This window comes from Nothobranchius furzeri, chromosome 16 (genome assembly GCF_043380555.1).
Source record: "Nothobranchius furzeri strain GRZ-AD chromosome 16, NfurGRZ-RIMD1, whole genome shotgun sequence".
NCBI classification, from domain to species: domain Eukaryota; kingdom Metazoa; phylum Chordata; class Actinopteri; order Cyprinodontiformes; family Nothobranchiidae; genus Nothobranchius; species Nothobranchius furzeri.
Window position 1 is genome coordinate 51,688,333 of NC_091756.1, and position 14,530 is coordinate 51,702,862.

The 14,530-nt window shown below is 41.3% G+C and overlaps 1 protein-coding gene across 1 annotated transcript in view; it reads right to left on the reverse strand.

Moving 5' to 3' along the window:
* The window catches only part of stxbp4 (syntaxin binding protein 4), a 56,710-nt gene extending 42,472 nt beyond the window's left edge, over positions 1 to 14,238 (reverse strand). Inside the window, exon 1 of the mRNA XM_054749439.2 lies at positions 13,903 to 14,238. Within this exon, the coding sequence (XP_054605414.2) occupies positions 13,903 to 13,958 (56 nt within the window). The 5' untranslated portion in view covers positions 13,959 to 14,238. The remainder of the gene's footprint in view (positions 1 to 13,902) is intronic.
* Between the last annotated feature and the right edge of the window lie 292 nt (positions 14,239 to 14,530).

Sequence of the window (14,530 nt, forward strand, 5' to 3'; positions counted from 1 at the left end):
TCTTTGATGGGAACAGGTTGCCGACCCCTGGATAAGATCTGAGCTGGTAAAACAAAAATCCTCATCAGCAGGCTTTTTTGAAAGTGGGGGGGACACAGCTGCCAATCACAAATTTTGCCGGGGACATGTCCCCGGCGTCCCCGGTTAAAATGACGCCTATGGTGTTCGGTAGAACTCGGAGAGTCTCGACTCCAGCACGTTTTTGGTCGTGACTCGTGACGGTCATGACGCAGACGTAGACATGGACGCCAGTGCGCCTACAACATGGATACCGGAGCCACTGAATTCATTTCAGTCTCTTCTCCAGTATCCGTTCGAGAGGAGAACTATGGTGGAAAAACTTAATGTCAAAGAGCTTGGACCAGATCAGCCCGACGTAAAGATAAGCCAGCAGGACAAGGAGAAGGGTAAACTGTACACACGACGCTTCTCCCAAAATTGGTACACCAGGAAGCAGTGGCTAGCTGGATGCAATCACGCTAATGCGTTATTTTGCTTTCTGTGTTTGTTATTCAAAACGGCTGGGATCCACAGAAGGTGGATGTGGAACTTGTGTCTCATTGGGGACTCCATTCATTCTCTGACTGAGGAATGCAGCGCATCAGTGCAGCAGCCAACAAAGAAACGGAGGACGTTTGGACAGGGAGAACAGCAGCTGGGTGCAGAGGTAAGCTGTACATTACATTGCTGTAAACAAGACAATCAGAATCAGAAATCCTTGGTTGTCCCACAAACCGGGACATTTGTTTAATAACATGTACATTGTTTAATGTGCAATAACTGTAAAAACTAATTTCAACACACATACCTATTATACATATTTAATCATGTAAATGTGTATTTCAAGTAAATTTGTACATACATCAATCTGATTCCATTTTACTTGTTACACTTCTGCTGCAGCAAACAAATTTCCCAGCTTTTGGGACAATAAAACATTTCTGATTCTCAATGAGATGTTTTTACATTTGAAGTAAAAACATCTCATTGATAACCAGAAATGTTTTATTGTCCCGAAAAGTGGGAAATATGACATTTGTAAGAGGATACTGATGACATTATTTCCTATGAAAGTGTTTCCACTTTCCATAAGTCCTAACAGTGTAAATTTCTGGCATTTTGTCTAAGTAGTGTTTACTACCATTACTGTAACAGTGACCTGCTCATAATTTTTCGTGTTCACTCAAATGTTGAAATTAAACAAAATGTTTTTGTTACTTGCCTCTTGCATTGCCTATTTACCATTTATGGTCGTGTTATTTTATGTGCAATTTAATGCAGTATTTTTCAACCTTGGTCCGCAAGGCAGCGTGCCAATAGTCAGACACACCTGGATTAATCAGTTTGTCCAATGATGTAAGACAGGAAATAAAAGAGCTGTGCTTAATTCAGGAAATAGTGAAGTTGTGCACAAAGCTCAGAAAGCACAAGTTTGTTTAAAAAAAAAATAGCACAGCCCCACCAAAAATATTTTTCACCAGCCGCCACTGACTCCCTGTGTTCTTTATAATACACAACAAACTAATTCTGTTTACATTCAAGTGTATTCATGGCCTAGCCCCCGCTCACATCTCTGACAGCTTATGCCTGCATTGACAGACAAGGACAGCAAGGTCATCAAACAAGCTTTTCCTTGAACTTCCTCAGTCCAGATATAAGCATTGGGGTGATGGCTCTTTTTCAGTGGCAGCTCCTAGACTCAGGAACAAACTCCCCACAGACCTGTGTCTAACTACAGACTAGCCACTTTTTAAAAGCAAACTCAAAATGTATCTTTGCCTGTAGGCTTTATACCAATAGGGATTTTCTTTTTTACAGAGGACCTCTCGTTTTGAGTCTTATTTTATTTTAGTTATTGATTTTAAGGTCTTGCTATTTATGTATTTTTAAGTGGTCTTTAATTGATTTCAATTTTTCTATGTTTTTTTTACCTTTCATTGGCACTTTGGATTTTTGTCCCTAATGACCACCCGTTGGTAAGGTCTTACTCTAACACAAAATACAGGTTGCTTGCAATGATTTGGGTAAAGGTTGGTTTATGCTTGACGCATCCGCGAGGTCCGCACGGCTCCGCACAGAAAAGTTGCGTCATTTAGCGTCATTTTAACAACCACACCCCTCCACCGCGCCTCCACACGGCCCAAAATTTCCGCAACGCGCACTTCGGAAAATTTCTAGCCACGCGGACGGACGGACGCGGAAAAACATGGCGGACCGGCAAGAACTAGTATGGTAGAGGTTCGTAAATACAGACATTTGTATGATTCAGCTCTCAGAGATCACCGTGATCAACATGTTGTTAATAATTCTTGGAGAGAAATAGCTCGCACTGTCGGAAAAGACGAGGACGCTGTTAAAAACTGCTGAAATGCCATGTTGTAAACAGTAATTTCTACTTCTACTATGGTGTAGTGTTGGATGCATGCCGTAGAGCTCCATGCTGCCCCGTTCAATTTGGGAGAATATTGGCTCACCGCAGAGACGAGCCGCACATACCATAAATGCTGCGAGTTGTGAAGCGCGTTCCATCCGCGAGCCGCATCACCGCGCGGAAAGTGAATGCGTCAAGCATAAACCAAGCTTAAGTACTGCGCCCTATCACCAGGGACAATACACACCGTCACTTTAAACTAACATTTCCTGACATTATTTTTATGAGCAAAATTATATTAGCATTTTTGCATTATACTTTTCCTACAGTAACCCTTACTGATCTAAATGAACAAAGAAAAACAAAAAAGTACATTTTTATTGTTTTAATCTTGGTGTGGGATCTAAAGGGTTAAAATCTGGTTGACTTTAAGCTCAGAGCAGTTTTGGTGTTTTGGAGCGCTGATGCTGAGTTAATATCAGAGAGGAGCTGTTATCAGAACCAGAACCAATCTGCACACACTGTGTTATAAAAGGGATTATGGGAAGTGAAGTCGAGGTCACTTTGATCTCTGTGAAGAGGCTTAATTAGAATAATAGCATTATCCATCTTAAGGAGTAACCACCAACCCCATCTACAGCACGGGTGTTCCAACAGCCATCAGAACCAGAACCAGCACATCAGTCCATCCAAATGTTGTAACTGCCGTTTAAACGGTTTCATGTTGTAAAAGGGTTAAAGGGTTAGACATGCATTGCAGGTCAGCTATGGCTTTAAATGTTCGTTTTTGTTTCTACTTGAGGCGTTTTCATGCAAATTAAACAACAAAGAAAGAAAGGAACTCAAAGCATTTTAGTGTTGAAACTGTTAAAAAGATCAAACATTAAAGGCCCCATGTGTGAAATCCATTGAAATTATGATGAAAAAAATGCGACTCTAGCACCATGCAGCTCAGAGAAAGTATTGCAGCTATGGTGGCTCACTCATGAGTTTGACTGTATAATCAATTTCCAACCTGTGTAGCCTAACCCACACAAAGCTTAAAACAAGCTACTTGACCTCTTTAAAAAAGCATTTATAATTATTACTGTTTTATCAACCTACCAGCTCTGATGGAAGCAAGCTAGTTCTGTTCTTGAAGCTGTCATGATTCACTCATGGAGGAGGGGTGACATCAGTCAGGAGGTCAGGTGTTGTGATTGGGTTCCCCTGAAATATTCTGTCCCCCAGATGACTCCCCCTGCCTCATCCAACGACTGGGCAGTTGAAATGGGGAGCCAAAGGCAATGCATGGGCCGACGCACGTCACCCGCAGCTCTTTTGTCATTATTGACTACCTCAATGTTTCAATAGTTGTGAACCACATTGGTCTAGTATGGCCATTTTTGCTCTAGTGTTGTACAGGATAGTGTCCCAAAAGTGATGATTCATGATTAATCTTCTTCCTCTATATTTTTGTCTTCACAGGGTCTGTGAGGGATAAGAAAGTTGGTTGCAGCCAAAATCCCATGGTTAAGGTTAGAGTAAAGGTGAGGGGATGGGTTTAATTAAAAGTGTATGGGTGTTTTAAATTAGATTGAAGTTTATTTTTTAATTGGCTAGGGCTTGGGCAGGTTAGGGTTAGGGTTAGGCTTCAGCCATCTAAATTATCTGTATCTGTACTTGGAGTGGGCGTGACCTAACCCGGAAGTGGGCGTGGTTTACATCAATACATTATTTTAAGTCTGAAATTGCTATGGATTGATCAGAAGTTGCTATGTGTATTTTTTATTTGAAAACTATTTACAGAGCAGCCTCAGAGTTGAGATTAAATGTTTTTGATCACAATAGTAAAGGAACTATTACAGAAAAAGTTTTCAATAAAATCAGAACATTAAAATTTAAGTGCATGAATTAATACAGAGAGAGAGAGAGAGAGAGAGAGAGAGAGAGAGAGAGAAAGAAGAGATCTTTTTTATAGCGCCTCTCAAGATGAAAATCATGAGGCGCTTCACAAAAACAAAAAAGGTAAAATATAAAAAAGAATTTAGAAAATGATTAAAATATATTTTAAATTAGCAAAAAATAGACAATTGTGATTAAAAAATGTAAAGAATGAGAGAGAGTGAATAGAAAAGAGGGAAATCAGTGGATACTGAGGAAGAGGAGAGAGGGGGAAAAAAACAGACCGGAGCGGAGGCAGTGACCGGCAGCCCAAGCCGTTTCCCGCTCTGTCTTGTAAAATGCACCACGAACGTTACGAAAAAAGTTACTTCAAACAGAGGCGAGCTGAAGAAAACCTAGGGAGTACTGAAGAAACGGGAGCAACAGTGAAGCAAGCACAGAGAGATCCGTTACTGTCTGTGTGAGTGCGTGGATGGGCCGAACGGACTGAGCTCCTGGCTGCAGAGTTTTGCGTGTAGGGAGGGGCGGGCGCTCAATGTGACTGGCCAATCACAGAGCGTGAAGACAGTCAGTTACCTAATGAGGATTTTCCTTCAGCACGATTACAGATATTTACGAGTTTTACTCGTTTCATGCTCGTATTCGTCAAAAATGCTTTATCCGTACCGGATACTTGTCCAGCTCATCCCTAGTAAAATGGTAAAAATATCACACACTGGGGCTTTAATGTTCAACAGTGGGTTCTGATATTTTCTTTATTATTTAATTGTCTTTTTTTCTAATGGAAGGTTTTGTTTTATTATTCCAACTGAATGAGGAGCTCCAGTTGGGAGTTTTTAGTCTTCTATCCTTTCTTATATAGTTTTACAAATCAAAGAAGCTCATTCATGACTAGTTTGACTTTATAAAGCAGAACGGTTGATGTGCAATGGGTTTTGGTTAAATTTCAGTTAATCACTAATACATTTCAAATGTCCGAATGCTCTTTGTGGACTACAGCTCAGCCTTTAATACAATCATCCCGGACATCCTCATCAACAAACTGGTCACTCTTGGCATCCCTCCTCTCACATGTGCCTGGATAAAAGATTTCCTCACAAACCTGCCCCAGACTGTGAGACTCGGCCCTCATCTCTCCTCCACTGAGCACCGGCTCCCCACAGGACTGTGTGCTGAGCCCCCTCCTGTATTCTCTGTACACCCACGACTGCAGTCCGACCCACAATAACACTCTCATCATCAAGTTTGCTGATGACACCACGGTGGTCGGACTCATTTCAAAGGGAGACGAGGCAGAGTACAGAGAGGAAGTCCTGAAGTTGGCAGCATGGTGTTCAGAAAACAACCTGTCCCTGGACACCAAGAAAACAAAAGAGCTTATTGTCGACTTCAGAGACACAGCACCGACTTGGCCCCCCTCTACATCAACGGGGAGTGTGTGGAGAGGGTCCACACCTGCCGGTTCCTTGGTGTCCTCATCTCTGCTGACATCTCCTGGGCGGAAAACATCTCAGCGGTCATCAAGAAGGCCCAACAGTGGCTGCACTTTCTGAGAGTCCTCAGGGAGTACAAACTGAACTCCGACCTGCTGCTGACCTTCTACCGATCGTCCATTGAGAGCCTGCTAACCTACTGTATCACGGTATGGTACGGCAGCTGCACCAAGGCAGATAGAGTGAGGCTTCAGAGTGTGGTAAAGTTAGCACAGAAGATCATCGGCTGTCCTCTCCCCTCCATGATGGACATTTATTCCTCCTGCTGTCTCAGTAGCGCAGCAAACATCATCAAGGACAGCTCCCACCCTAGCTTCAACATGTTCAGACTGCTTCCCTCAGGGAAGCGCTACAGGTGCATTAATACAAAAACCCACGGACTCAAAAACAGTTTCTTCCCCAAAGCAATAACCACCCTGAACTCACACATGCACCGATAACACAACCCCGCACTTCCCACTTCCTCCATTGAACACCACTATCTATTGATACCAAATTCCATGTGCAATAATTGTATATATGTAACATTACTGTCCATATGTACATAGCGCTGCAGAACTGTACCCCCACCACCAAGTATGTTTGTTTTACACTGAGTAGGAGATGCTCTGTATCTCACTTTACACCTGTATTGTGACAATAAAGGCATTCTATTCTATTTTATGAGTTAGTTTCAGTGAACTTTCCCAACAGTGACCATCCACCTGAAAATACTGTTCTGAATGCTTCTGAGTCTGTTAAAGCACAAATAAATGAAATCACAGGCAGCTGTACCAGATTTAAATAGTCTAGACCTGATTAAATGGATCAGAACTGGTCTTGGACTTAAGCGGGCCCATAAGGACAGATTCCTCTGATCCATTAGTGGAGAGCTGTCTGACCGACAGAAAGGATGTTTTTCTGGATTTAGATCAAAATGTGATTTTTGTTGTTTTTAGTTTAACTCAAACTTGAATTTCTGTTTAAAAACAGAAACCTTTATCTAAACTAACAAATAAAACAACAGTTTAGATCAAGTTCTGAAGCCATTGCCGGAACGTGAAGTAGCAATTAAACTGATCACTTAATTCCTGATAATCTGCATTACCTGCCACAAATCATTAACATCACTCACAGGCCGAGGGCCAAGCAACACAACAGACTCACAAAAACCAACACTCATCAGGACGGCTTGTAAAACGAGAACAAACTCCAGACCTTCATCAGACACTTAAAGCATCTGATGTTTTAAAGAAACTGAAGATATATGTGTCAAAATTTGTTTAAAATAAACATAAAAGAACAATGAAAAGGAGAATGTTTCACAGTTTCTGCTAAAATAGAAGGCAAAAAGCATTTAAAATATTTCTTTGTTAATAATTCAGTTAAATACAGATGTTAAATTCAGTTTTTAGCTTATATGAGCTGATGAAATAGACTGCAATCAGGAGATCACAAGGTTCCTTGAAGACTTTGAAACCAGTTTGAGGATTAGAGTTAAACAGTTTAAGTCAATTAACTGGAGCAATGTGTAAGAATTCTACTGTGAAGTAATGGCAAAACATCTAATGTCTCAATCATGTTGGGAGGAAGGTTAAAAAGAAACAGATTTCATTCTCAGCTGGCTGGGAGGGTTGTTAAAGCGAGTTGTAGTTTTACACTTAGTGAGTTTGTGCGGTTACCAAACCTGCAGCGAGCTAACACAGCAGCGCAGACAGTGCCGTGGGAAAATATTTTCCTAAGGGGGTGCTGAGATCAGCCACATGCAAAAAACCACACACGTGTTTAACATGTTTATATATATACATTTATGTGTAATAGTAGTAAGCCTTAATTATTCTTGGTTCTTTCATCAACATGACAGCAGCTTACCATCAACACTGCAAAAACTCCACAAATGACAAGTCAAAACTTCCAGAATCCACACTGAACCACATGTTGGCAAGGGAACTGATGCTCTGTTGCTCTTCAGACAACAGATCTGATACCTGAGTGTTTATCAACAGAAACAGAACCACCCTCCAAGATCTCCTTAACCTCTTGAACCCCAGGCCATTTTTCAGAGATTTTCTTGTAAAAGACGTACCCAAAATGAATTAAGTATATGAATTGAATATAGCTCAATGTCCATTATTGGGATTTTCAGAGGTTGAGGACCAACAAACTGTAAGACAGAGAGAAAATGATCTCTGTCTGGCCCCAAAACAATTTCTAATCAGAATCTGGCATACTTGAGCCAGCAAGGCTCCAACGAAAACTCCCCCCTCAGAAGATATGTGGAATGTGCCGTCGCTATGGCAACTCAACTCTGTCTCCTTTCCCAGCCTGGGCGGGACTGCGGGAAGGCCGCTGAAATGTTCCAGGGCCACTGCAACCCTCCAACCCTCAATGCTCCTCCCCCTATCCACACTGAGGTGACATGCGCTGCTTATCGTGGCTGCAGGAACTGAAGTGGGGATAGTCCCAACCCACCACCCCACCTAGTGGACACTTATGTTGTGTTGTCTGAAGTCTGTTGCATTTCTGTCTGAGGTGTTTTTTTGCAGAGCAAAGCTGCCCTCCTGGTGGGAGGGTAACTCTGAAGTGCCTTTTTTTCCCTCCACCTGAACCAATCCTCATGTAACCCTCTTATCTCTATTAAGGTAGTGTGACTCAGGGTTGCGAATGACCACAGTCACCAATTCTTGTCATGTGTCTTGCCCATGTATGTCTGATCTCTGAATTGTGTGTACTGAAACTCTAATTTCCCTCTGGGATTAATAAAGTATCTTTGATTGATTGATTGATTGATTGATTGATGATTGATTGATTTGATTTGATTAAACTACAAGGTTTATTTGAGCTGTTTTGGTATCAAAATAAAGGTAAGACTCTAAAATGTACTCTAAAATTGTAAAAAGCATATTTTATGTCACTGACTGAGAGTAACATGATCTGGAACACAGCAGAAATGAGAAAAATAATCTGTTCTGCCTAAAAAAAATCCACTTTATGATGTTAAAATTCCTTCTAAAACACCCAGTTGCAGCCTAAAACATATAGAAATCTAAAAAATGTGGTCTGAACATTTGCTGACCAAAAGATCATGAAAAAAAGGAAGTATAGAAAAGTTAGGGAGGGTTTAGTTGATAGAAATCCAGGCGGACCTCTCTTGGACCATTTTGAGCACCTTTTGGCGCAGTTTGTGCCATTGGGAAATTCTCTGGTTTTTAACCTTAGGCTCTTTTTTCCCTCATTTTTTACTTATCTTAGAAAGTCTTTCCATCTTAAAAAAATTATGTTTTTGAGGGTTTTTGGGAAAAATCCACCCAACATATTTTATGCTTTCAAAATAAGGGAAAACCATACAGAAGAATTAATTTGGCTCCTAATGGAGCAAATGTATTAACAACAAAATGTAAAACAGTATTTCACAACAGGGAAACTAAGAAAACTGAACAACTATCACTCAATTATCTCACTGTCAGAGCTGCACAAACACATGTGAGGTCACCACTTAGGAAAGATGAGTTTGGGGCTCCTCTTTCCTTTCCTTTCCTTGGGTTTGGAGCAGAAGAAGATGGGCTTGGCTTTAAGGCAAGCCGAATGAGCATTAATTCTGATAACAGGATATCAGGCAGAATTGTCATGAACATGTAAGCCATTTCTGTCCACTAGTTAACTAGTGAGCCATGTTTGTATCAACAAGTTAACTAGTGAGGGTCAAAATGTGCACACTAGTTAACTAGTGGGAGACGGAATTGAGCACTAGTTAACTAGTGAACATATTTTGGCTTCACTAGTTAACTAGATGACACAAAATGGCTTACTAATTAACTAGAAAAGGCCAAAATGCATACCAGTCAGCTAGTTGAAGGTTTTTGTGTCTCAATAGTTAACTAGTGACAGCCAAAAGTGTCCACACGTTCACTAGTGAAGGCATAACTCCTAACTAATTAACTAGTTGGAGTAGGTCAATACCACTAGTTAACTAGAGAACCTTAAATGGCTCACTAGCTAGCTAGTTGATGGCAGCAGGCTCACTAGTTACCTAGTTGATGCATCCTTTGTCCAAACTAGTTCTCAGAGTTCCTGCCTGAGAGGGTTAAAGTGTGTCGTCCTGCAGTCAGACGCTGATTTGAGAGTTATTATGATGGAAAACAGGAGTGGAGCTACGTGAGTCTAAAGGAGCTAATCAGACATGTTTCTATTTGTTTTGATCTGAATCCTTGTTAAGTTTCACAAGCTAGCAAAAAAAAATTTCTGCAGAAAACAAAAAAATTGTAAAGATCTTCCTTTCCAGCTTGAAAAATGCAAATAGTCACATTTTTAAGTGGATTTTACAACATTCAGCAAAAATCAACATAAGATTGGGATTTAAATGACAGCAATATATGAGGCTTCTTCTTTAAATCCAAGCCTCTTTAACAAGTTTTGACCTCTATTTTGCCCAAAAGGGAAAAATCCCAAACAGACATAAGAGGAGATGGAGAGACGTGTGTTTTTGGGAGGAAGAGGAGAGAGCCGCTCCGTCTGAGGATTACTGTTCGGTGTTTGCATATTTAATCTTCTCCTGTCTGCCTCTGCCGCCCGCATGTCAAAGTGTTGAATAAAAACAAGACAAGAGAGGAGTAAAACCCTAGTTTCCCTGCAGACTGATCTGTGCGCCGACGGACCCTCTGAGGTCACAGAGGTCACGGCTAATCTGCTGTAGAAGGTATGGCTTCTAACTTTAGTTGTATTTAATAACAAGAATCTTTTGGTCTGATTAAAGGGATCAAAGAGAATCTGGTTACCTGTCTTCCTGCAAAGGTGCTGAGAGTTTTTATTTACAGGTGATCCTTGATCTGAGTGAGTGAGTGAGTGAGTGAGTGAGTGAGTGAGTGAGTGAGTGAGTGAGTGAGTGAGTGAGTGAGTGAGTGAGTGAGTGAGTGAGTGAGTGAACCGACAGATCAGGGCTTCTTCTGCAGTGATGTGGGTGCTGATGTTGCATGTTGTGGTGAAGGAGTCGAGCCAAAAGGAGAAGAGAAGTTCTTGGTCCATTCAAACCCTCAGTTGTGGTCATGAGATCAGAATTGTGGCAGCAAGAAAATGATCAAAGTGGCTGAAATGATCCTCCACCTTAGGGTGGCCTTGTACACCCTTAAAAATAAGGTGAAGATCATCATCCAGAGGAGGCTCAGAGTGGAGCTGCTACAACTCCTCCTCCTCCTAACAAGGAGTCAACCTTGGTAGTTCAGACATCCATGGGTGTCGCACCCGTGGGGGATGTGGGGGATTCAACACCCACACTTTTCTTATTGAGATCGTTCAACACCCTCACTTTTCCAGCCGTTTTGCTCACCTCCACACCAGTCTGGTCTCTACGTCGCACTCACTCTGTTTGCCTCGGGTTTTGGTTTCAAGCAGCAGCAGGAGAGGGAGGGAGGGAAGAGCCCAACAGCTTCCATGGGCTCTTCCCACCCTCCCTCTCCTGTTGCTCTGACACAACTGGCTTTCAACCAATCGATTTGCTTCCCACCACAAATCCCGCCTGTTTGGTTATTGTCCAACATTCATAATAACATAACACCTCAGTCTACCTATCTGCCTCACTCAAAGAGGTTACACAGATTGTTCTTGAAAATAACTTGAATTGCAGACAAGTGTTGGATGTCTTGCTTTTGGATTCATCCAGTGTGACGATTACATCTGTGGAGATGCTTTTTTAAAATAACGCAGTTTTATCTCACCTACTCAGTTACCACACTTCATATGAAACAGGTTTTCACTTCTGCGAGGTATTTGTTGAATCTTACCTCCCCAGTTGTTTTGTTTTTGAATCCAAAGAATGTACAGCTAAATTCTTCATTTTGCAAGTAATGTACTTTATAGGTCGTACCTTGAGCTGTATCTAATTTTATGGTTCAAACTGGATGCAAACTGGAGGAAATAAGACAATAAGTTTTAATTTTTTGGTGATGTGTAATGTACTCAGGTCATTCATACGTTTGTTATCATTAGCAATTCATAAACCAGACTGTATCATTTGCATGTTAGTTAACCCCTGGTTAATGATTAAGTTGTGTTTCCTAAAGTATTATTGATTTGTCTTTTAATGTCTTGTAATATTGTTTATTAGTGTCCTGATATTCACAATCACCAGCACCATTCTCTACTTTTGACTACTTTGTTTAACGATACATTCCTAATATGTTCTTATAAAACAGTAAGTAAATGTAACAAACCATTTGATGGCAAAATAAAAACAAATATCCACACTTTATATTCCTGTAACCACAAGGTCTTTTTCATTACTTTTGGTCACATTATAAAGGGAATTCTTGTGGGATTTGTTCAGATGTGTGAATATTAGAATATGTGTTGCTGATGAAGTGTAAATGTAAATGGAACCAGAACTTCCCAGTAAAATTCTGAAGATGCAAGGAAGACCTCCACATTCCTCAAAATTTGTTTTCACCGAGAAAGCAACAGTTGTTTCATACTGCCCAAAGAAAAACTAAAAGGTTCTTGTCATGAGCACAATGCACACAGATGCATCTCTGAGCACAAGAGAAGACAAAAAAACCACAAATGATCCTGGACTACAACTCCACCAAAGGAGGAGTAGACAATCTTGACAAAGTCACAGCAACATACAGCTGCCAGCGCAAAACAGCTCGTTGGCCCTTGGTGATTTTCTACAACACTGTGGATGTGTCAGCTTATAATGCCTTTGTCCTGTGGACTGAAATCAACCAACATTGGAATGTCGGCAAACTGTACTGACGTCGGCTTTTCCTGGAAGATCTGGGCAAAAGTCTTGTCACCCCCGAGATCCAGAGGCGAGCCAGACCAGCTCGATCCCCAGCAGCAGCAGCTATCATTGAAAAGGTCAGGTCTGCATCATCTGACCAATCTACAATGGATCCAGTGGATACAGGTGCAAAGAAACGAAAAAGATGCCAGGTGTGTCCCTCACGAGAAGACATTAAAACAAGCACCGTTTGTGAGAAGTGCAAGAAGTACATTTGCAGAAAGCACACAGTTACACTCTGTCCATCATATGGACAACACTGAAAATGTTGAACATTGACAATCTGAGAAAAAGAAAAGTGTTTGTAAAGAAGGAAAACTTTTACTAACTAGTTCTTATAAATAGTTCTGGATATTCAAACTTTATTGTATGTCTGTGTTTTAAATGTTTTTTTTTCTAATGGAAAATAAAGTTCCTGTTGTTTTATTGCAGTTTTTTTACAGTTCTAAGTGAATTTAGACTGGGTGGGTCAAAATGACCAGCAAACATAGCCAATGTGATTTTTTTTTTCAAAAAATTTCAAGGGTTAAAAAATGCTTCCAGATTGTGTTTATTTATTTGTTCTGCTGTCAGCTGTGTTTTCTTTATGTTAATTTGTTTTATTTGTCGGGGCTAGACCCAGACAAAGACTGACTTATTTTATCAGCATGGTGGGTTTATGAAGATCCAGTCCCATGAATTCAAATCTAAAATGCATTTCTGTGAAAAGTGTCCACTTTTTTCTTTTGATAGAAAATTATTATTGAGGGGAACAAATGTTTTGTGTCAGACTCCAGATAACAATCTGGTTTAGAGTAAATAGTGCTAACTGAAACTGACCCTGATTTAAACAGAAACGGCTGCACTGAGGTGATCCCGGTTAATTTAATATTTTAATATTACATTCTCTGGTTTTAGGTTTTTACCTTTTTAAAAGAAAAATATTCAACTGTGAGATTTAGTTTTCTGACATTTGTAGGTAATTTCTGGTGAGAAGGAATGATGAATAAAATCAAAGGAAACAAATGACTGACAGCCAAGATCAAGCCTCATGTCTCCTGCAGTCTCTAATAATTCACTAAAACATAAATGTCAGACAAGGACCTAATCAGTGCCATAAATAGGCTCGATTTGAAAACACGGAGGGACGACTGATTCCCTGTGGAATGAAAATAGATGCGGGATATATAGTTGTCCTTTAAAACGTGCGTGACCCAGAACGCGCACAAGCATGCGGACTTAAACTCCGAGGCATCTGTCGCTACCGGGATGTAAATCTACCTCTGAGCTCCGTGACCCACATGGAGGACAAAAACAAGCCCGGGGACGTATCCCGAGGAGTCTGGACCCCCTGTTCTAGAGACATACCCGGAGCGGAGGTGGTGAGGGGGGGGGAGGTGGAGGAGGAGGAATAAACTCACCAGTAAAGCAGAGACAACCCATCGAAGCGCTCCGCGTCCTGAGGGAGGAATGGCATCGCACCCCGGTGTCTGTTAGCGCAGGAAAAATGCCAACACACACATAAAACAGGGACTCTCTCACACACACGCGCGCTCGCGAGAGGCTGTCGCAGAAGGTTGAGAGAAGGGATGAGAGGAGACAGCGGTGGAGGTTCAAATCGGGTCGGTGCGCCGAGCAGAGCGGAGAGGGATGGAAATCCGCCCCGACAGGGAGACGCGCGCTTACCTTTACCCGCTAATCCATCCTGATACCCGTCCGTCACACACACACGCGCGCGCACGCACACACACACACACACACACACACACACACACACACACACACACACACACTGCAGAGGATGAATTTTGAAGAAAAGCTTCGTTTTTCTTTCAGCTGAGACACGGCGCAGCTTAAAGTGTTTAAAAAGCCAAGTCAGTTTTTATTTGTCTGACACAAAACCAGGCTGAGAGTCGTGCTGGTGGAGGTTCATGAGATTAAAACTAGCGCTGGGACTTGATTAAAAATTTTAATCTAATTCATTAGAGGCTTTGTAAGTAATTAATCTAAATTAATCGCATTTTAATCGTTCAGGAAAATGTGCTCTCA